This window comes from Ochotona princeps, chromosome 17 (genome assembly GCF_030435755.1).
Source record: "Ochotona princeps isolate mOchPri1 chromosome 17, mOchPri1.hap1, whole genome shotgun sequence".
NCBI classification, from domain to species: domain Eukaryota; kingdom Metazoa; phylum Chordata; class Mammalia; order Lagomorpha; family Ochotonidae; genus Ochotona; species Ochotona princeps.
The window spans coordinates 11,921,268-11,945,575 of record NC_080848.1 but is presented as its reverse complement, the minus strand read 5'-3'; the positions used below and the strand labels follow the sequence as shown (position 1 = coordinate 11,945,575).

General features: G+C 39.9%; 1 protein-coding gene across 6 annotated transcripts in view; it reads left to right on the top strand.

The window, feature by feature from the left end:
- Positions 1-24,308, top strand: part of TANC2 (tetratricopeptide repeat, ankyrin repeat and coiled-coil containing 2) — a 305,743-nt gene that overhangs the window by 238,325 nt on the left and 43,110 nt on the right. For all 6 annotated transcript variants that reach the window (XM_058675315.1, XM_058675310.1, XM_058675313.1 and 3 more), the window contains 3 exons: positions 5,067-5,298; positions 15,266-15,432; positions 18,801-19,408. In XM_058675315.1, the coding sequence (XP_058531298.1) occupies positions 5,067-5,298; positions 15,266-15,432; positions 18,801-19,408 (1,007 nt within the window). The remainder of the gene's footprint in view (positions 1-5,066; positions 5,299-15,265; positions 15,433-18,800; positions 19,409-24,308) is intronic.

The window sequence follows — 24,308 nt, the reverse complement described above, 5'->3', positions numbered from 1 at the left end:
ACTGCATCGGAGTGCACCCGAGACCCAGGGCTGCGGAGTCTGCTTCCGGCCAGTGCTCCCAGCTGCTGTCCTGTGGGGCAGGAAGGATTTCTGTTGAATGTAGCTTCATGAAAAGACCTAAAATTCTTCTTTTTTTAAAAAAATAAAAGTGTTTAGGCCCAGCACAGTAGCTTGGTGGCTAAAGTCCTCGCCTAGCATGCACCAGGATTCCATATGGGCGCCGGTTCTAATCCTGGCAGTCCCGCTTCCCATCCAGCTCCCTACTTGTGGCCTGGGAAAGTAATTGAAGATGGCCCAAAGCCCTGGGACCCTGCACCCGTGTGGGAGACCCGGAAGAGGCTCTGGGTTCCTGGCTTTAGATCAGGTCAGCCACAGCCATTGCAGTCAATTGGAGAGTGAATCATGGGACAGAAGATCCTCCTCTCTGTCTCTCCACCTCTCTGACTTTCCAATAAAAATAAAACAAATCTTTAAAAAAATGTTTTTAAGCATCTTGAATCTCACATCATCATGTTAGGCAAGTTGTTCCTGGATTAGTTCTTAAATTAAGAAACTAATCCACCTCAAATAAGCTAATTAAATAAACCAGCTAATTTTAAGAACCATCAGAAAGGCAAAAAGCAAAAATTTTATTCCTATGGAAATCTGTGTAAGAAAAAATGTCAGATGTCATCCATGCTAAGAGATTAGTTCTGTATTACACCCTGAGGATGTCAGCTAATCATGTCTCCTCAGGTTGCTGCTGCCACTGTCGAAGCTATCAATCAAGCAATGTGATCATCTCAGCAACCCTGCGACAGTGAGCATGTTGCACATAATATGCAAACCAGAAACACACTGGGGAAAAATGACAATGAAATAGAATATCTCATTGTGTTGCCGAGCCTGTCTTTGAAAGGATTTATATTTTAGAAGAAATGATATTCAAGTCAACCAGCAAATAACCTGTGATTTTATAAAATTTACATATAAATTTTTTCCTCTGAAAATTACTCTAAGTTTTATAGTCAGATCTACATTTTATCTATATTCTGGGCACTGATAAGAAAAACAACCTTGTCAGTTTCAGTGTTTACCTGCCGCTTCCACTAGAACATATCAGTGTTGAAATGTTCACCCTTAGCTTCCAGACAAACCCTGGCACATACGTATTTGTTAAATGAACAAGGAAATTCTAGTCTGTTCTCTATACTGACTAATCTTTCCAAAGCACATGTTTGTTTTTGGCTCCTTGTTGTCCATGAAGGAAATTCATATTCACATCCCATGAACCCTAATGAAGGAACCTCTGGACATTTGGGGCCAGATGCCGCTCTATGTGTGGAGTTGGGCAGACGGGCAGCGTGTGTTGTCTTATCTGTTATAGGATGTTGGGCAGCATCACTGGTCAGTGGCATTCCCTTAGCCTCCAATTATGACAACCTAAAACATCTGCAAAAATTTCCAAATGTTGCCTGGGGAGCAAAATCATTCCCAGCTGAAACTCCACCATTCCCCTCCCCGACAACACACACACACACACACACACACACACACACACACTCTCTCTCTCTCTCTCTCTCTCTCTCTGTCTCTCTCTCTCTCCCTCTCTCTCTGTCTCTCTCTCTCTTTCTCTCTTTCTCGCTCACTCTCGCTCTCTCTCACTCACTTAGACTCTAACCAGAATAAAATTGATTTCGCTTCCTTGAAAATGCAAAACAGTGTCTTACTGTAGGGTCTTTGCACGTAATTTTTCCTCTAACACTGCCACACTGATGTGTTCCTCCTGCATCATATCCCAGCTTAGCTACTGTTTCTTCTTAGAAGTCTGCTCTGGCTCTCCTGAGCTGAGTTGAGGTGCCTCCCCTGTGTGTTGCCCCAGTCACCTGTATTTCCTCTCTTAGTAGTATCACGCTTAACTGTTATTTATTCAGTTGCTCATCCTTCCTGCTAAACTCTGAAGGGTTAACAAGTATCCTACCTAGAGTACTCACCCTTGATATCCAGAATCTAGCATAATACCTGGCATGTGGTAGAAACCCAATTAACATTTGTTTAAGTAAATACCAATGCCAGTATTTTCCATACAGAGATCTTGGGCATTCAGCTGGGTGTTTACTGATGGTGATGTGGCCCAGCCAATCAGAGTCAGATTCATGTACTGCAGGAGAGAATCTTGATAGGGTATGGAATTCCACCAGCTCTCTACAACAGTATTTCATAAACTGTGGATTAAGTGCACATAGACTATCCATGTTAATTTAAAACATACTTCTTTGGAAATCCAGATGAACTAAGTAACTTAGTCACTTTTTTGTTTTCTAAGTTACTTTTTGTTTGAAAGGCAAATTTACAGAGAGAAGGAGAGAAAGATCTTCCATCTGCTGTTTATTCCCCAAATGGCTGCAATGGCTAGAGATAAGCCAATCCAGAGCCAGGAGCTTCTTCTAGGTTTCCCACCTGGGTGCAGGGTCCCAAGGCTTTTTGGCTATCTTCTGCTGCTTTCTCAGGCCATAAACAAGGAACTGGATCTGAAGTAGAGCAGCTGGAACTTGAACTTGTGCCCTTATGGGATACCGGTGCTTAAAGACTGTTGAGCCAGCATGCTGGCCTCACTCACTTTTCTTTAATGTTGTGTTTGGTTTTGACCCTGATCTCCATCAACTTAAATAATTAGCAATCTGTAACTGTAGAAAATTGCTATTTAGATCTAGAAATGCAACAAAGCTAACCATTATCCTTGGTTCCACAGTAGCCAATTAAACAATAGGGCTCTTCATTGAACTTGACTGCACAATAAGATGCTGGACTCTATGTTTGGTATATGCTTGCAATGAGGGAATCTCAACTGAACTTGAACTGTGGTTATGTAGCAAGGTGGAGGAATCCACCATGGGGGCAGGGTTTGGGGAGGGGTAGGGAGAATCCTAGTACCTATGAAACTGTGTCACATAATACAGTGTAATTAATGAATAAATTTTTAAAAATCCAAGTCATAACAAAAAAAAATAAAATAAAATAAAAAATAAAAAAATAGTAATCATAGGCAGTAACAGAAAAAAATAGGGCTCTGACTGCGGACATTAAAGCATAATATAAAGCCTTTATAATCAAAACAGTGTTGATACTGGTACATGAATAGAGTTGCAAACTAATGAAATAGAATTAGAAATTCAGAATTTGTCCCACATGCATGTACTTTCTCAGTATTTGACAAATCTCATATTTGACAGCATCTCATATTCTAGGTTAAGATGGGATTTTTAGCTGAATGACACTGGGACAACTAGGTAAGCAAAAGATAAATTAATCTCAAGGGTTTATCATACAGAAGAATAGACTTGCAATGGATTAGAGATCTAAATTTAAAAAAAATGAATGAACCCATACAAATTAGTAGAAAACAAAAGTAACTTCCTCTTTAACCTTGGTAAAGAGAAGACTTTTTAACCAAGATCTAATCCTGAAAAATAGAATAAAATTTAATAATTTTGACTACATAAATATTATTCAAATGTTACGTGATTTCCAAAAAACAAAAAGACAAGAAATTGAAAGAACAGATTTATAACATATCCTACAAGCACCAGAAACAAAAATATACAGATGAAATGGCATCAAACTGAAAGTTCAAGAAACAATCAATAATGTGAAAAAGCAATCCAAGAATAGGAGAAAATATTTGTAAACCAGAAGTCTGTGAAAAGGCTAGTATCCAAAATATATCAGAAACTTAAACAACTAAGTAGCAAGAAAACTACCCAATTCAAAAATGTGACCTGAGCAGACATTTCTCCAAGGTGATATACAGATGGCCAAATGGCCTCACTTTTCATTAGGAAAATGCAAATATAAAACACCTCAAAGAGGGCTGGCATTGTGGCATCTTGAGTAAAGCCGCCAACCGAACCACTAGCTGCTCTGCTTCTGTCCAGCTCCCTGCTCCCGGCCTGAGAAAAGCAGCCATGTGGAAGACCCAGATAAAACTCCTGGTTCCTAGTTTGATAGTGGATAGGTGGAGAGTGCGTCAGTGGATGGAAGATTTTCCTCTCCCCAGCCCCTGCCATCTCTCCCTTTCTCTAAATCTGACTTTACAAATCAGTAAGTTTTTTAAAACACAATGAAGCCTTTTACTATAATGTAAATTAATTATGTGTTATCTCAAAAGTACAGGAAAAGATAAAAGCCAAATTAAAAATCACAATGAGAACTTGCCTCATCCCTGTTAAAACTGCTACTATCAATACGAAAAAAGATAACAGATACTGAGGAGGAAGACAATCTTTGTACATTGTTGATGGGAATGTGACTTAGTACAGTTACTATAGGAAAATGTATGGAGGGTCCTCAAAAAACTAAAAATGGATTTCCTGTATGAGCCAGTAATTGTACTTCAGTATATCTGTCCAAGGAAACTGAAATCAGCATCCAAAAGGATACCTACGCTCCTGTATTCAAAGTAGTCAGGACATACAATCAACCTAAATGTCTACCAACACAAAATAGATGGAAAAAATAACATGTGAAAGATTTCCCATAAGCTCTTGAAAACATGTGTTATCTTTTAAAGCCCACCCATATCTCCACCATAAATTGCAAATCAGTCTTTAGCAAGAGAAGGGAAAGAAATCTGTCATTTAGAACAACATAGATGAAACTAGGGCCCGGCGGCGCGGCCTAGTGGCTAAAGTCCTTGCCTTCCACACGCCGGTTCTAATCCCAGCTGCTCCACTTCCCATCCAGCTCTCTGCTTGTGGCCTGGGAAAGCAGTTGAGGACGGCCCAAAGCTTTGGGACCCTGCACCTGCGTGGGAGACCTGGAAGAGGCTCCTGGCTCCTGGTTTTGGCTCAGCTCTGCTCTGGCTGTTGTGGCCACCTGAGGGAGTGAATCAGTGGATGAAGGATCTTCTTCCCTGTCTCTCCTCCTCTCTGTATATCTGACTTTCCAATAAAAAATAAATAAACCTTTAATTAGAGAGAAAAGAAGAATGGAGAAGCATAAGAGAGTGTTAGAGGGTGATCAAATAATAGCTACAATTGCTGCTCTTGTTATTCCTAAACTTGTTTTATTCTCCCCTTATTTTGTAGGTGGTTGCCTATCACTATTGCCAAGCAGATAATGCCTATACCTGCCTGGTGCCAGAATTTGTCCACAATGTTGCCGCCCTGCTCTGCCGCTCGCCTCAGCTAGCAGCTTATCGGGAACAGCTTCTGCGAGAGCCTCACCTACAGAGTATGCTGAGCCTTCGGTCCTGTGTTCAAGACCCCATGGCCTCCTTCCGGAGGGGCGTCCTGGAGCCCCTGGAGAATCTCCACAAAGGTACAGAGGAGGGCCATGGGAAGTGAAAGACAGAGGCTTTGGAGCCCCAGGTCGCCTGGGCCATGCTGGTCAGTTACACTGTGGCTCCAGTTCAGTGTCTTGGAATGTCTCTTGATTAGAAACCTCCCTATCCTTACATAGTACTTTTTTTTTTACTCCATTAGTTCAGGAGAAGCATCCAGGGCTGTACACCACTGTGCATATACTAGAAATCAATTATATAATTTTAAAAGTACTTTAAAGATATGTAAGGGATGTTATGGCTATCTTTCTTAAGAAATCTATTGTTTTTAAAAGCAACAGATAAGTGTACTCCCTCTTCCATTTGTGCTTCTAGCTTTACTCCCTTGTTCTGTAATTCCAGTATCGGCTCTGACTGAAGGAGGTGTGCAGCCATTTCCTTTAAAGTGCTGCTGGCCTTCCTACGTCTCCCTCTGCCCTATACCCTTACTAATGTTCTGTCCCTACTGGAAGCCAAAGAAAAACAGGTGATTCTGTGACTCCTGAGCAATCCTGTTTATTCCTGAGGGACTTGGATATGTTTTCAAGGGTTTCAGAAGTGCACGTAAGAAAGAGTGTCTGTAGTTACTTGGATCTCAGAAGTTTCTCCATTCTGATGACCTGTGTCTAAATCTGCTGCCCATTAGCTTGACCACACCCTAGAACTTCCTAAATCTTGATTTTTTTTCTACAAATATTTTAAGCCCATTTTTCCATATATTCAGTCAGTCTCTAAACTATATTAATTCTAACTTTATGATGTTTTCACAGACTCATTCCAACCCTGAAGTCTGTTCCATTTCCCTTAACATCATATCTGTATTACCACCCCTTCATGGTCTTCTTGAGTCCTCTGGTTTAGTACTTCTTTCGTATCATAACACTGTGATAAAAACTCCTGACTCTTTGTGACTGGCCATTACTAACTCTGAAGCTCCTGGGCCCCATGTGGCCTGAGAGCTGAGATTCATTTAGAAGCACACTTACAAGCCTTCCCTGGTACTTGGGGAGGAAGTTCTGCCCGGCTCCCTAGCCCTCTGGATGTGATGGACTACTGCCACCTGAAGCACAGAAAGCTTTGCTCTGATCGCTTAATTTCCCAGTTCAGAAACCAATGACTCCCTATCGCCTTCTGAGTTAACTTAGGGCCCTTAGTCTGATCTAGCACTCATGGCTTGATGGCCTGGATTCAAGCTGGCTTCTAGACCTTCTGTTCACTTTTATTCTTATGAACCATATGTTTATATATAAACCAAAATGTTGCTGGTGCTTAAATATACCCCCTGTGTTTTTCTGCTCCATACATTTATTCATTATTCCTTTTCTTGATTTGCCTTCTCTTTACGTGTCTTCTGTCAGAATATTCTCTCTCTCTCTCTCTCTCTCTCTCTCCCTCAGAGCAGCTTAAATGCAACATCATTCGTTAAATATCTGCTGCTTCCCTTGCCCTTTCCAGTCAAACACCATGTCCTTCTACATCAACATTAGATTGTTTTTTATCTCATTTGTAATATTCAGCAACTAAGTTTACAGAATATATTCTCTAAAATCATGATGTTAAATTAGGAAGCAGTAATTTAAAAATCTTTAAATATTTAGAAATTGAACACTTAAACAAACCATGGATTAAAGAAGAAATCACAAAAGCAGTTGCGTTTCAAACTGAGCAATACAGAATTGTCACGATTTCTGACTTAATAATCTGGAAAAAGTAAAGAAAAATAAACCTAGATTAAACAGAAATAAGGAAATAATAAAAGCAAGAAGAAATTAGTGAAATAGAAAATGAATCATGAAAACGGAAAAATCTGAGCAAGACCAATCAAGAAAATGAAACACAAATTAAGAACATTAAGAATAAAGTGGAGGGGGGAGGGTGGTGCGGAATAAAAAAAAAAAGAATAAAGTGGAAATACCACTGCAGTTTGTACATACATTAATGGAGAAGTAAAGGATCTCTATAAATAACTTTACACCAATTCAGCAAGTTAGCTGAACCTTAACACAGCCTACCTGTGGTGACACAAGAATAAACAGAAAGTCACAGCAGTGCTCTGTTCACTGCGATTATAATTTAAAAGAAAAAATATTTACACCAAGAAAACTCTAAGTTTAAATGGTTTCACTAACGAGTTGTATACAACATTTGAAGAAATACTATCAGTATTACACAAATGAGTTTAGAAAATAAAGGAGAGGGCCCAGCACAGCAGCCTAGTGGCTGAAGTCCTCACCTTGAATATGCCAGGATCCCATATAGGTGTCGGTTCTAATCCCGGCAGCTCCGCTTCCCATCCAGCTCCCTGCTTGTGGCCTGGGAAAGCAGTCAGGAGCGGCCCAAGGCCTGGGGACCCTGCACCTGCGTGGGAGACCTGAAGAAAGCTTCTGGCTCCTGGCTCAGGATTGGCGCAACTCCAGTCGTTGCTGTCACTTGGGGAGTGAATCAGTGGGTGGAAGATCTTTCTCTGTCTCTCCTCCTCTCTGTATATCTGAGTTTCCAATGAAAATTAATGAATCTTTAAAAAAAAAAAAAGAATACAACTTCCTTTGTTTTATCCTTTTAAGTAAACATAATCCTGACACCAAAATATAATTAAGGACCATGGGAAAATATAATTACAGAGACCATTTTCCTTATTACTATTATTGTGAAATCCTGAAGGAAAACTAACAAATTGATTAGCCTGTTTTTAGCAGGAATGTAATATTAGTTTAGCATTTTGAAGTTAATCAGTGTAATTCATCATATTGACAAAATAAAGGAAACCATCCATGTAATTTTCTTAATAAATTCAGAAAAACATTTGACAAAATACCATGCCAATTAATAATTCTTTTTCTAAAACTGCAAAGTAGCAATGAAAGCCAGCTTATGGGCAGGTCTTGTGTCGCAGGAAGTTAACCTGCTGCTTGGGACGCCTGCGTCCAGGACTGGAGTGCTGATTTAAGTCCCAGCTTCCTTCTTCTCATTTATGAATGGATGAAAGCTGGGAGGCAGCAGAGAGCCCATTTAGAGAGATCCAGACACAGTTCCTGGTTCCTGGCTTTGGCCTGGGCCAGGCATGGGCCAGCAATTGGAACACTCTCCCTGTCTCTCTCTCTCTCTCTCTCTCTCTCCCTCCCTCCCTCCCTCCCTCCCACTCTCCGACCATCCCTTTCTCTCTCTCCTAATCTGTTTTTCAAGTAGATAAAAAATAACTACTTTTGTAAAACAATTGAATCCTAGTTTGACAAAGGACAATTTTCCAAACAACATAACTTAAGGTAAAATGTTGACTACTTAATCCCCAAGGTCAAGAACAAAATATCAGTGTTACTTCTGGACCCCAGCATTGTGGCACAGCACATTAAATGCCACCTGCAGTGCTGATATCCCATACCAGCTCTGATTGCAGTTCCTACTGCTTCACTTCAATCCAGACCTGGAAAGAGTTCAGGCTTTTAGTTTCAACCCAGCTATAACCTGAGCATTGCAGTCATTTGGGGAGTGAACCAAAATACACGAAGTATCTTTCTCTCTCTCTTTCAGTGTCCACCACCTCTCTATAACTCTACTTTTCAAATAAATTAAATCTTTTCAAAATAAAAACTTTGGGGCCTGGCACAATAGCCTAGTGGCAAAAGTCCTTGTCTCGCACGCACTGGGATCCCATATGGATGCCGGTTCTAATCCCGGCGGCCCCACTTCCCATCCAGCTCCCTGCTTGTGGCCTGGGGAAAGCAGTCGAGGATGGCTCAAAGCATTGGGACCCTGCACCCACATGGGAGACCTGGAGGAGGCCCTGGCTCCTGGCTTAGGATCGGTGCAGCTCCAGCCGCTACGGCTACATGGGGAGTGAATCAGCAGATGGAAGATCTTCCTCTCTGTATCTCCTTCCTTTGTAAATCTGCATTTCCAATAAAAATAAATAAGTCTTAAAAAATTCAGCAGTCAGCTCTCATAAAACAGGATAGAAAATAGATCAATTCAACAGAATTGACAATCCAAAAATAGGCCCATGCATATATAATCAATTGATCTTTCCAAAGACTCCAGAACAGTTTGGGAAAGACAGTTATACTGAGAGAGAAAGTGAATCTCAATCCTTACCTCACACCATACACCAAAATTCATTTGAGATAAGTGGATCACAGATGGAAACAAAAAAAAAGTTAATCTCTAAAACTAATAGGAAAAACACAAAAACTTCACAATCTTTAAGTAAGTAAAAATTTTCATGAAACATTAAAATAACTCATAAGAAAAAGATGATAAATTTGACTTCAACAAAATTAAAAGCAACTGTTCAACAAAAGCTATGACTTAGAAAAAGGAAAAGCAAGTTACGAAAGGGGAGAAAATAGGACTATTCACTATATGTGTGAGACGGAGAGCATTTGTATCCACAGAACCTGAAGAAGGCCTACCATTCAGTGGCAAGATGAACAATACCATTTTTAAATGAACAGAGATTTAGATACTTCACAGAAAAAGATATATTAATTGCCTATAATCACATTTAAAGGTGTTTACATCATTAGCCATCAGGGAGATATGAATTAAAGCCCAGAATACCACTTCACACCTATTAGCATGTTTAAAATTTAAAAGAATGAATATTAAATGTTGGTTAGGATGATAACTGAAATGTTTACACATTTTTGCAGGTGGAACTATGAAATGGTATCACTACTTTAGAAAATAATATGATAGGTTATTCTGTAAGCAGTTCTGTTGCTTTATATTTACCTAAGAGAGATGAAAATCTGTCTACAAAATTATTTGTATGAGAAGTTCCTGGAAGCTTTGTTCATAGTGGTCAAAAACAGGAAGTAACCCAGATGTCCCTCAAGAATAAACAGCCATTAGTATATTCTTTCTTTTTTTTTTTTAAAGATTTATTTTTATTACAAAGTCAGATATACAGAGAGGAGGAGAGACAGAGAGGAAGATCTTCCATCCGATGATTCACTCCCCAAGTGAGCCGCAACGGGCCAGTGCGCGCCGATCCAAAGCCGGGAACCTGGAACCTCTTCCAGGTCTCCCACGTGGGTGCAGTGTCCCAATGCATTGGGCCGTCCTCAACTGCTTTCCCAGGCCACAAGCAGGGAGCTGGATGGGAAGTGGAGCTGCTGGGATTAGAACCGGCACCCATATGGGATCCCGGGGCTTTCAAGGCGAGGACTTTAGCCGCTAGGCCACGCCGCCGGGCCCAGTATATTCTTTCAATGGGATGGTTCTTAGTAATATAAAGAAACAGACTGGTAATCTACTTAACTGGTAATCTATTGTAGAGAAGTCTCAGGAATAATATGTCAAGCAAAAGAACCAGCTGTACTCTGTGGTGACTAAATCAGAGTAGTGTTTTTTCTGGGAAGATTGACGGGAAGGAACCCTGAGGGAATTTTCTAGAAGAAATACTCTGTATTTTGAGTAGAGTATTGGTTACATATGTACATGCATTTGTCAGAACTCAACAAAATATAAGTAAAGTTCTTTACCAGTCATTGTATTTATTACAATAATTTTAAAATTACATATTTTTTTTAAATTACATATTTTTTTAAAGGAGCTAGTTTTATTTCCAGAAAAGTTCTTAGAATCGGAACTTCAATTTCAGATGATACATTTTTCTTTGAAAAAAAAAAGAATCATAATATTTTTTTCACAGTGGATTTTTTTCTTTTTTTATATTTCCTTTTTTAAATTTTTTCATCTTTTTTTTTTGGTTTTACACAGTGGTTTTTTTTTTTTCGATAGGAGTGGTCTTTTTTTTTTTTTTTTAAAGATTTTATTTTTATTGCAAAGTCAGATATACTGAGAGGAGGAGAGACAGAGAGGAAGTGGAGCTGCCGGGATTAGAACCAGCAGCCATATGGGATCAAGGCGAGGACCTTAGCCACTAGGCCACACTGCCGAGCCCTACACAGTGTTTTAAGGTTCTGCAGGTGTAGTGATTTAGAACATATAGCACATGCAAAATAATGATAATTTTTTGGAACTTTCATTGAACTTTTGCCTCAGCCACCAGTATGAAATGAAAAGAAACATTTGATTTGTTAGTACAAGCAGGAGGAAGGTAAACCAGTTGTATGTCAAAGTTTTGTTTTAACAAATTAGATGATATGCGTCTTTTCATTCTTAGCCGTCTCTTCATAAACGGGCTTCGGGCACTGGACTGTTCTGACTTCAGGACTAGCTGCCATGAGTTCGCTTGCAGCCTCTGTGATTTTTACTTCTCTTAGACATCTAGGAGAGTATTAAGAGATTTATAAGGAAGACAGTTCAAGTATTTGTTAAGTATACATGTGAGCGGAGGCCGTGGAGAATCCCTGGCAAATATACATCTACAAGGAATTAAATGACTCATCAGCTAGAACAGTGACTCCCAAATACAAGCGCATTTATAGTTTTCAGTTAATCCATAAGAAAATAAGAACTACCTAGAATTTCATAGTTTCTTTAAGATATATTTATTTTCATTTGAAAGACTATTTTCTGAGAGAGGAGACAAAGAAGTCTTCAAATGGCTACAGCGGCCAGAGCTGAGCTCAGGAGCTTCTTCCTGGCCTCCCATCCCACGTGGAAGCAAGGCGGAAAACCTCCATCCTCTGCAGCTTTCCCAGGCTGTCGACAGAGAGGTGGACTGGGAGGTGCAGCAGGACATAAACTGGTGACTACATAGAATGCCAGCACTTGCAGACAGAGGATTAGCCAGTTGAGCCACCACACTCATGTAATATGGTTTTATATGCATATGTGTGTAAATAGTAAATAATGTATTCCTACTTTTTAAATGTTAACATACCTCTTTTTCTGTGAATATTGATAGTGGATAGCACTTGTACAAGTATTTGAAATGTTCTTACATGGAAAAATATGGGTTCATAATTGCTAATTAACTCCTAATTTTTAAAACTTTTCACAAGTAAAATCTTAAAAGCTACTGAAAGAATGTTATTTAAATCTACAAAAGTTTGAAAATAAATATGCAGAAGCATTCTTGTCGGACTGTTTGCATTTGAAAGGTGAAGTGTAAAGATCATGAAGGTCTTACTTCTTAAATTTATGGTTAAGAAACCTCAGTTATCTTAGGAGTAGCACATGCATCACAGTATAAGTAATGTTAATACATTCCTTGTACATATTGTTCTAATCCTAAAAATTATGATAGCATTACATAAGTGTGTTGTCTTTACTTCTTAAAATCTGAAATACTTAACTGGCATACCAACCAGTTAAGTTAAAAGAGGAATTTAAAAGAGTATGATTAGCTTAGGGTCAGCTCAATTGGCTAACCCTCCACCTGCAAACACCAGGATCCCGTGTAGGTGACAGTTTGTATCGGCTGCTCTACTTCCCATCCAGCTCCCAGCTTGTGATCTGGGAAAGCAATGGAGGATGACCCAGGGCCTTGGGCCCCTGTGCCCATGTGAAACACAGGAAGAAATTCCTGGCTCCTGGCTTCAGATAGGCTTGGCTCCAGCCATTATGACTGTTTTGGGAGTGAACCAGCAGATAGAAGATCTTTCTCTTTGTAAATCTGCCTTTCCAATAAAAACAAATAAATCCTTTAAAAAAAGACTATGATTATCTCCACTAAAGGGACTAATATCCTCTTTTTTTAAGAAAAGTAATATATTGTCTACTTTACCTAGGGGATGAATAATGTAATCTACTTAGAATTTATACAAATTAAAATATAATTTTATTAGCAAATGAATTATTTCAGGGGATAAATAATGTAACCTACTTGGAATTTATGCAAATTAAAATATGATTTTATTAACAAATAAATTAGCTCATCAAGTCCTACTTCAGAGTACATTCTTCCTCTTTGTCATTGAGAATCCTTTGAAATGTTTTTTCTCAGAGAAAATTTCAACAGCTATATTATCAACCTTTCCATCCATTTGAAGATCATGACTTTGTTAGAAAGAAAACTGAGTGAAGTTAAAGGAGGTGTAGTTGAAGGATGAGGGCGATGATGTACCAGTAAGCTGTTAATAGCCACTTGGGCGAGGAGGGCTGATGTGTACACATTTTTCAGTTCCTATTGCGTAAATACTCCCTTTACAGCCTACCTCAAGCTACTAGCTCTTTAACAGGTAACTTTTGAAACTGTTGAAGTAGGCTCTCCTGAACCAGTCCTGAGCAAGCTAGCTCCAGCATCCCACAGGATAGAACGAGGTGCTGGTGTTCAGCCAAGCAAAATGCCATTAGAAATTCCCTCTATGGAAATGAGACACAGTTAAGACTAAAGGAAGCAGAGTGCTCAAGTCAGATGTGCTAAGCCCAGTTGTTTGGATAACCCCTTTACTTCCAAGCAACTTCTATTGCTCTTCCTTAATTCTTTGGGTTCCCTTAAGGAGTATTGTGTTATCTTAGTGTTATATCACCTAGAATGGCCTCATTGTTAATAACTAGAGCTTGTAGAATCATCTCTCATCCTAAAAAGTCATAAGGTGAACATAATAGTTAAAACTTGATCATTTTTGAGAGCTGACTTAAAGTATATAAGATATTGAAATTTATCTCCTTTATACAAAACTTACATTCAGGGGAAAAAATATAAAGGCTTATTAGTAATCATTACAAAAGATTTTTCACATTTGAATATGTGAAACCAAAATAATACACACCATTTTTATTGGTCTTGACTTTTTTTTTAATTAAAGGTTTATGCATTTATTTCAAAGTCAGAATTAAAGAGGGAGAGACAGAGAGAGACCCTAGATCTGCTGGGTCACTCCCCAGATGGCTGCAGTGCCAGGGCTGGGCCAGGCCGAGGTCAGAAGCCAGATGCTGGTCCCTATCTCCCACATGGGTAACAGGGGCCCAAGCACCCGGGTCACCTTCCACTGCTATTCCCAGGCCAGTAGCAGAGTTAGATCGGAAGTGGAGCAGCTGCACTCGAAGCAGCACCTATATGGGATTCTGGTGTTGCAGGCAACACCAGCCCCGGTGTTGACTCTTTAAAGGCAAGAAGAGCCAATCCTACACAAAATTCTGCAAGCTTTTCTTCTGAGTCCAGTTTCATCGATCTTTCTTCCTCAACTAAAACTTAAATTGCTTACTTGAAACATCCAATGATGCTTGGTCCACTTCCTTCTCCTTTCCTCCTTTCTGAACCCACAAGGTAGTACTAACTAGTGATTTATGGTTGTTAGCATTCATGTATGTTAAAATATTCATTCAGACTGGGCTTGGGTTTTTTTTTTTTTCTCTCTAATGTTCAGTATTGTTCAAGATTCAGTCATAAACAGCTGGAAATCTCACAAGCCTGTTTCTTTGGCCTTGTCCTGAAAATAAACTTATTTCATCAAATTCAATCTGTGTAAAGTAGCAAAGGGACTGGACACAAACACCAGATGCCATCTTTCTCCATGAACTGCCTCCGCTTGGCAGAGCTTGCAAAGGACTGGTCTTCTACTTCCTGGACAGTACAAGAAACGGCTAGCGTCTTGGAATCTTGCTCCCCAGTCCAGGTCTGTCTGTGGACTGGGATACCTTTCCTGTGTCCTTCCAACCCTTGCTTCCCACCACCTGTCAAGGAGAGCCTTTGCTTTAGACTTTAAATTCAACCATTTGGGGAAAGTTTTCAAAATAACATGTGATACTAAGAAACAGAACACGTTCTCTTATGCTTTTTCATGTGTGATAGAAAAATCAATTTCTGTGTGGAAATTTGCATAATCCCAAAGCTTAAAACTATCTCATAACTGATAACATGGGGCTTTCTGAAAATGGTGATCTGTTTACTGATATCTTATATATATATGTCAAAAGCTTTCATACCTGTTGAAAAGCAAAATAAATTCAATAAATGTATTCCATCTATTTATAATAAATTATGTGCCCTGAACATTCAATAAAGCAAGAAGCCTTTCTAATATTTTTTTTCAAACAGATATATAGTCAAAAGACTCAGGAAAACTCATTTACCTACTTGGTAATTATTAAATAATTTGTTTCTTTTTATCTCAGAGAGAAAAATCCCAGATGAAGATTTCATCATTTTAATTGATGGATTAAATGAAGCAGAATTTCACAAACCGGATTATGGGGATACAATTGTATCATTTCTGAGTAAAATGATTGGAAAATTTCCTTCTTGGCTCAAACTAATTGTAACAGTTAGGACCAGTTTACAGGTATGTGTTCATTTGCCTTTGAACCCTAAGTTGTTTTTTGTGGAAAGGACTTAATCTGAAGTTTTAAGTCCAGTTCCTTTCATGATGACTCAGAACCTCAACCATATCCTAGAGCATTCGGAAGAATAATTTCTGTTCTAAGAGTTAGAAATGTCATCTGGAGAGTGCATTCTCTGTGTGTAACTCTCAGATTCCTATTCGCATTGCTCTGGATAAGAATTGCTAAAATGTCCCTTAAAATAAAAAAAAAGAAATTCCATTTTTCTAGACTTTTTCCTAAGGACAGCAATGCAAAGAAAGTCGGAACTTTTATTTTTGTTTCCTGTTTTGTTTTGTGAGTTTTTTTATTATTTATTATTTTTAATTCATTAATTACATTGTATTATGTGACACAGTTTCATAGGTACTTGGGTTCTCCCCACCCCTCCCCAAACCCTCCCACCATGGTGGATTCCTCCACCTTGTTGCATAACCACAGCTCAAGTTCAGTTGAGATTCCCCCATTGCAAGCGTATACCAAACATAGAGTCCAGCATCTTATTGTCCAGTGGGTTTTTTTTTCATTTAATCTTGTGCACTGTCCAGTCCAGTCTGCTGCCTGGAGTCAGATTTTCTGGGTCCTCCATCTGCTTCTATTGGAGCAACTCTTCTATGGCGTGAAAGTGAACTTTATAAATGCTGTCCTCTGATATTGCCAGGATTAGGGCTTCCTACTGAATACCCTACAGCTGGGAAATACTTTTTTTTAATTGCTTTCTGTGTTCATCCACTGATCACTGAATGGCCCAGAAGGAGGCCCAGCAATATGGAGCTGAGCCTCTAGAAACACATGGCATTGCTAACGATGAGTGAGTCCACATTCCCATTGGTATCTCCCACTCTTTACTTACTCACAGTTGATTTGAAGCAGTGCACTCTTTTTTCAGGCCACCCCCTCTTTCAATGAATATTAAAATAACATGCATTCTAACCATCTCAGTATTTTGATGCAATACCCTTATAATGCACATAACTTGCACAAAGTTGCTCTTTTCCCCTTCCCCAGGCTTTTATTGTTATGCCTCTATGTTGACCAATTAGAAACTTATATTACTAATGATTGAAAACTATGTTTCTAATCCTGTAATCTCAAAATAATTTGAGTTTAAAAAATGTGAGTCAGTCAGCATAAATATATGTTTACAACTAAAAATTGCCTACCCTGTTATTACTGGCCGGTAACTTAATTGTTACCAATGAAGAATGATCAGAAGAAATGTCTAGGAACACAATTGCTGGCTACTTTTATTAAATGAATGCTTTCTTCATACATAGTTTCACATAATACTATGTGTAGTCTCAGAAGAAATTTTGAGGTTGGATAGAAAAGGTAACTTGATTTTTTACCAAGACCAAGGAACAGAAAAAAAAACAATACATATTAACTACAAAGTCCCTAGTTTGTTATCTTAATGAGCAGAGACCTATAGTAATTTTTCAGATACTTCATTTATTTCAACTAAGAATTTTTAAAATTTTCCCTTTGGCTATGACAGCAGAATAATTCATTGATTTATAAGGCATGTATCCCCGTGTTTTAACAGTCATATTTTCCACAAATGTGTTTGGAATATATCAGACACTGTTTTGTGAGCTACAATATTCCTGCCTCCATAAAAGCCTGAATTCTAATAAGGAAACAAATAAATAAAAAGTTAAACATATGCTAAAATTGCAAGTATGTTAAGTGCAACGAATAAAAAATAGAGTCAAAGGATAAATGGAGACAGCAGTTGTTCTAGTTAGAGTAGATGAGGAAGGCCTCTCCAGAGAACCTCAGAAAATGATGAGATCTCCTTCTGTACTGACTGTGTGATAAAGTACAGGAAATCAAGAATGGAAGTAGAAGTGATAATGACTTAGACTGGAATGATAGTAATAGAAGCCATGTCAAGTTGTCTCATGAGGAATATTTCAAAGGAGAGTCAGAAAGACGTGGTGATGATCTGAATGTGGATATAAGCAAAAGAGAAGAGTCACAGATGAAGCCTGGGCTTTTTGGTGAGCAAAGGGGTGAACACTACTTCAAGAGAAAGAAAAAGGTCATAGATGCTTCTGAAGATTTGGCAGTAAAGCAGGAGGTCATGCTGTGTATTGAAACAATAAAGACTTTGTAGAAGGGGACAGAATTCAGTGGCTCTGATCTGGTCACATGGTTCATCTGAAACATCTGCCTGTCAATATTGAATAGGCACGGACAGATGGGAACTCCGGGCAGATGACTAAGCTGAAAGGAAGCTTAGACATCATGCACCTAGAGATGATATTTAGAACCCTGGGACTAAAACTGCTCAAGGGAATGAGAATGAGCAGAGAAGAGACCAGAGATCAGAGGCCTGAGTGGGCTGGGAAAGGAATGTAGAGCCAACAGCAAAGGGTAGGTAAGCTTGACCGGTGTGCTGAGGGTAAAAAACAAAGGAAAGGTGGAAGAAAGATGCAGAGGGGGCTGACCAGCCTTGTCGTACACTGCTGAGAGACTAAGGAAGATGAAAATTGAAACTTGACTATTGAATTTGCCAACCTGAAGCTTACTGATCACCTTGACAAGAAGCTTTCAGTGAAGTGATCGGTTGGAACAAACAGAGACAAGAAGGTGAAGGGAGGAGGAATTAATAAAGAAAACTTCTGTGAAATCTTACTGAAAATGAGAAGACTCAAGCGGGGTGGTGGCTGGAAGAAGAGTTTAAGATTTTGTATATATCTCTAGCCCAACTGAGAAGAAAAAAGTTAATGAGGAGGAGAGTATTACATAAGTGAATTCCATCAGTAGGTGAGATGAATGGAATCGGGCACAGTTATCCCAAAGCCTGTCACCTTTCCCTGGTACGTGTTCTGAGCAAGAGCACTAAGACATTAAGCTTCCTACTTGGTGTTCCTCAAGCATGACATCCCCAGAGGCTTCTGTGAAAATGCAGGAGTGTTGTTCGGAGAGGCAGGAGCCACGTTTTTATATGGCATTATTGGAATCCTTCAGTACTTCTCACACCAACTTGGCATTCTGCCATAGTTTTTATGCAGAGGAGAATGTGTGTATTCACACAGCATGTCATTTTCTATACGAATGTTTAGAATATTGACTGAGAAGTCATTCCTAAAAATGTCCTTTACAAAGACCCATTAAAAATAATAATCTGAAGTCTCAATATTGGAACAAGTTGTATCTTTCCTGTACAATTAAATTATTTTAATCTGTGGCTACTAATACTTGAGCATGTTCTCCTCATTGACCACTCAGAGGTTAAGGATGAATCTGTGGACCTCACAGCGTATCGCAAGAGTTAGGGGAAACTGAAGGTCTCTCTGTCTTTCTCTCTCTCCATCTGTTTTAGGAAATTACCAAGCTGCTGCCTTTCCATAGGATTTTTTTGGATCGACTAGAAGAGAATGAAGCCATAGACCAGGACCTGCAGGCTTATATCCTGCACCGGATACACAGCAGCTCAGAGATCCAGAATAACATTTCACTTAATGGCAAAATGGATAATACTACATTTGGCAAACTGAGTTCTCATCTCAAGACCCTAAGTCAAGGTTCCTACCTGTACCTAAAGCTCACGTTTGACCTCATAGAGAAAGGCTACCTAGTGTTGAAGAGCTCCAGCTACAAAGTAGTTCCTGTTTCACTCTCCGAGGTGTATTTACTCCAGTGCAATATGAAGTTCCCTACGCAGTCTTCCTTCGACCGAGTGATGCCTCTCCTGAATGTGGCGGTGGCCTCTCTGCACCCGCTCACTGATGAGCACATCTTCCAGGCCATTAACGCCGGCAGCATTGAAGGCACGCTGGAGTGGGAGGATTTCCAGCAGAGAATGGAGAACCTCTCCATGTTCCTAATCAAGCGCAGAGACATGACCCGTATGTTTGTGCACCCTTCTTTTCGAGAATGGCTTATCTGGAGAGAAGAAGGAGAGAAAACCAAATTTCTCTGTGATCCCAGGTAAGCCATAGATCTGTGATCTATTTTGCATGGGTTTTGAAAAAGTGAGACGCACTGCTCACTGAAAACTCTACAGAGGAGACAGTGTCTGTGTCTTCTCAAGACAAGGTTACAATGAAGGTGACTGGTTTGTTTTCATTGTTATTCCCCAAGACTCAGTGTATGCATAGAGATTTAGAAAGCAGCACTGCAACCCTGTGTTTTCCTAAATACCCCCTGATCCCATTAGAGAACACAGGCTGTCATTTAGCCCATGGATCAACCTCTGATATGTCTCAGGGAAAAAAAAAACTAACCTATTATTTATTTCTGTGACTTAGAATCATTTAAACTTTTCTTGCTTGTTTATTTTGTTTTTGTTTTTTTCTAAAGGATTTATTTAAATATTTATTTCAAAGCCAGAGTTAACAAAAAGAGAGAGAGAGAGAGGCAGAGAGAGATCTTCCATCTGATGATTCACTCCCCAAATTGCTGCAACAGCAAGAGCTTGACCAGTCTAAAGTCAGGAATCAAGAAGTTCTTCCAGGTCTCTCATGTGGGTACAGCGGCCCAAGGACTTAGCATCCTCCATCACTTTCCCAAGCATGTTAGCAGGGAATTGAATCAGAAGTTATGCAACCAGAACTCAAACCCACATAGGATATCAGTGCCACAGGCAGCGACTTTATCTGCTACTTTTTGCCTTCTATAAAGCTTATTGTAATTGATTTTTAAAAAAATTTTTTTGTTTGATTTATTTGACAAAGTCACAGAAAGAAGAGACAAAGAAAAAAAGGAGAGAGAGAGAAATTTTTCAGTCCACTAGTTTACCTCCAAATGGCCATGACAACCAGGGCTGTGCCAGGCTGAAACTGGGAGCAAGGAGCTTCATCCAGGTGTCCTGCATGGGTGCAGTATCTCAAGCACTTTGGCCATCCTCTGCTGCTTTCCTAGATTCATTAACAGGGAGCATCAGCAGGAAGCTGAGTTGGAAATGGATTAGTCAGGACTTTGGCATTCTAATATGGGATTAGAATGAACCAAGTGGCAGATTAACCTGCTTACCACAATACCCATGCTTCAAAATAAACTTACCTTTTATTTCATTTGGGATTCAGCCTACTTCTTGGCACTGGCTGGCATCAGCCTTGTTACTAAGGTGCTAATCTCAAGAGCCTTTAGCTCCCTGGGTCAGTGAGGTGGAAAGTCACTAAACATTTAATGCCATTACAAAGCCCAAGTTGGTCTTTCAGACAAAGCGGCTGCAGTTGCTTTCCATTTCACGCAGATCTGATTACTGATCATCTAGTCAAGGTTTTTCATTGTGACCCTCAGCTTCCACTTCCTGTGCATTGTCCCCTCCCCCCTTTTTATTATTTTTAAGTTTAAAAAAAATTTATTCATTTATTTACTTGAAAGGCAGAGAGGGACAGAAAGAGAGATTTCTCTGCCATTCTCATCACATTCAGTCCTCAGATACCTGCAGTAGTTAGGCTGGACCAGACCAAAGCCAGTAGCTGGGAGCTTCGTTCAGGTCTGCCCTGTGTGTGACAGGATCCAGCTACATGAGCCATCAGCTGCTGCTTCCAGAGTCTGCAGTAGCAGGAAGCTGGACTGCCGAGAGCAGGAACTCAATCCCAGGTGCTCTGTGGGCATGCTAAGCAGCATCTTTACCATGCAGAACACCTGTTTCCCCATTTTCCCATTTTCTCTGAGAGCATCTAATATGTTTCGGTAGATTAGGGGAGAGAACTTAATGCCCTAACCACACCAGATAACACAGTGCCTGAATGAGTATCTGTGTATCAGGACAGCTTTCAGAAACAATACAACATGCTTATTACTTCTAGTCCATTTTCCTGGAATTTCCACTTTCAGTTACTTACTGTAAACCTATTGACCTTATTAGAGAATTAGACATAGATGTAAATATTCTGCTGATGCCAAAAAGTAGATAGATATTTGTCAGAAATAGACCACCCAAGAAGGCAGCTTCTGCCTGTGCTAAACAGAGTCCATCATCTAAAGTTGGCAATGGAGAGGAAATAACTAGAAACTACAGCTGAGGATGAGTTTTGTTTATTTTAATAGCAGACTGCCTGTTGTTCTACAATCTAGACATGGAACTGACTTACTGGGAAGAATGACTCAGTGTTACAGACATATAATTGTCACAGAAAGAAATGAGTTATAGTCTTGATTTAGTAATAGGTGGGGTATGTGTGCTCACCACCTTGAAAGTTAAGTATCACTTAAATGTTTTTCTTTTTCAGTTGTTTCAGAGAGAGCACCACCATCTGCTTATTTACTCCACATATGCCCCACACAGTGATTCTGGGTTAAGCCAAAACCAGGAACTGGGGATTTAATCCAGCTGGGTCTCTGATGTGGAAGCAGGAACCCAATTACTTGAGCCATCACCTGCTGCCTCCCAGCGTCCACATTAGCAGAACTGGGTATTACATCCCAGTACTCTAACATGGAACATGGGCATCTTAACTAGCGTGTTAGTTGTTATAACCAACCCCTTTTTTAAATTTTTGTTTTTATCTTCATGTGTTTTCGTTTTATTTGAAAGGCAGAGAGACAGAGAAATCGATTGGTTCACTCTCAGATGCCTGCAGCAAGCGGGGTGAGGCCAGGTCAAAGCTGGCAGCCCAGACCTCCTCAGTGCAAGACTCCCAGATGAGAGACAAATACTTAACCCATTAACTGTTGCCTCATAAAACGTACATTTGTAAGACACTGGATCAGAAGTGGAGGAACTGAAATCCGGAACAGATCCTCTGATACGGGATAGAGGCCTCCGAAGAAGTGACCTAACCACTGTGTCCAACACCCTCCCCTACTCTTTGTTGTTGTTGATGTTGTTATGCCATCAAGAAGTTTATATTTGCATTCCTGATAAGAATATGGCCTGTGAAGCACTCACCAACCTGAGATCTCATCACCTGATTTCCTACTATCCATCACTGTCATAAATTCTGTCATACCCTGGGCTTAGTCTGGCCTATGTTTGGGCACTAAAATCAGATTAACTCACTAATCTAATAAACTAATTGCTTCTCTTATACTAATAGGATATAGCAAACCCATTTGAAGCTACTTGTCCATTTTAAATAAAGCATTTGAGAGAAATCAGTCTCCAGCCTTTGTTATCCAACCTATTAGTGACTTGGATAGTGGAAATTTGGGACTGATGAAGAGGAGAGTTGGGGGTCACCGGCCCTATGGTGCTGCTTAATGTTTCTACCGAGCTCAGGCTAGCAGCCGCCTCTGCTTTTTTCTGTGTCATTATCTCAATTCTATGGTTTACAACCTCCCCTTCCCTAAGAGAAGCTCTCAGATCAGCGCTTTAAGATTTTGATGGAGAGTAGAAAACTCAGCTGCTTTATTTTTAAATGTCTGGATAAAATACAGGAAACTTGTGAGTTTTATGTGAATATTGAACTGATATAATCTAATGAGGTTTGGCCTAGTTTTCTAAGCTAAGGATAGCATGTCGGGAGTGAACATTTTGCAGAGCAGTTATCACTTGGCATGCCTGAGTCCCGTATCAGGGTGCCTGGGTTTGAATCCCAGCTCCTCCACTTCTAGCCCAGCTTCCTGATGATTTGCAGCCCAGGAGGCAGCAGATGCTGGCTCAAGGAGTGGGGTCTTTACCACTCCAGAACAGAGTTCCAGCTCCTGGCTTTGACCTGACCCAGCCCAGCTGCTGGAAGTATTTCAGGAGTAAGGTAGCAGATGAAAGATACTCATTCTTTCCGTGTTTCTCTTTCTGTTGCTCTCCCTTTCAAATAATTATTAATATCTGGAGGAAAACTCTTCCTCAAGCCCAGTTAAAATTAACAATTACATGTTGTTACTGTCATAAAAATGTAAGAGAAATTAGCTGTCAATACAAATATAGAAAATTAGTTCTGCTTATGATAAGATGTACAATATCATGACTTGACGAGCATTAATGCTTAGCATTTATTCATTCATGAAACATTTAAGCAGAAGAGCCAATTTAAGAAGACACAAAAGAGACTTGTATTTTGTGTTGTTTGATTTTTCCATGAGAAGGTAGTACTTCATATACCTGAATATATGTAAAGAGTCTTTTTAAAGTAGGCATATTAAGTATAGCAAATACGATTAAAGCAAGTTATCTAAATGCTCAAAATGGAGAAGAAGTAAGGAGGCAAATGATTAGGGAAATCTTGGGTACAGAGAGGACCACAGGAAGTAGTGGCTAACTTGCTTTCCTATTAGTGAGCTTCTGAAGCAACTAATGGAATCAAAAGATAAACATCCCACAGGCTTTCCTAGGTTGTTCGGCCAAGGCACAGGATCAGAAGGAGTCATTGTCAGCTTGGTGGGACCTGACAGCATGTCATCTTTCTTGTGAATAGAGCAGTTCACTCAGTCACCTCCAGATACTTTCAAAAACAGATCTCCACGTGTGGTTAAAATCAACAGTAACAGCTTTCTACCCTCGTAACTGTAAGAACTTGTGGCTGTGGGACATATATTTACTGTAGCCATCAGCATATCCACTTGGTTCTGCCACCCAGATTTTACTTGCAATTATCCATTATTTCCATCTCTGCTAGCCAAACACTGGGATTTCACATTGTTTACTTCAGCCTCCCCCAACTGGTGTCTCCTTTTGTCCTTCTCCAGTCAATGCTCTTCCACCAACCAGAATAATTTTTTTAACCTGTTTATTTGAAAGCATTACAGAATGGGAGAGAGAAAGGTCTTCCCTCCACTGGTTCACTCTCCAGATGGTCACAAGGGCCAGCTATGGGCCCGGCCAGATCCAGAAGCCAGGGGCTTCCTCTGAGTCAGCACTTGGGCCATCCTCTGCTGCTTCTCCCAGGCCACCAGTGGGGAGCTGGTTCAAAAGCAGAACAGCAAAGCAGGCAGGACTCAG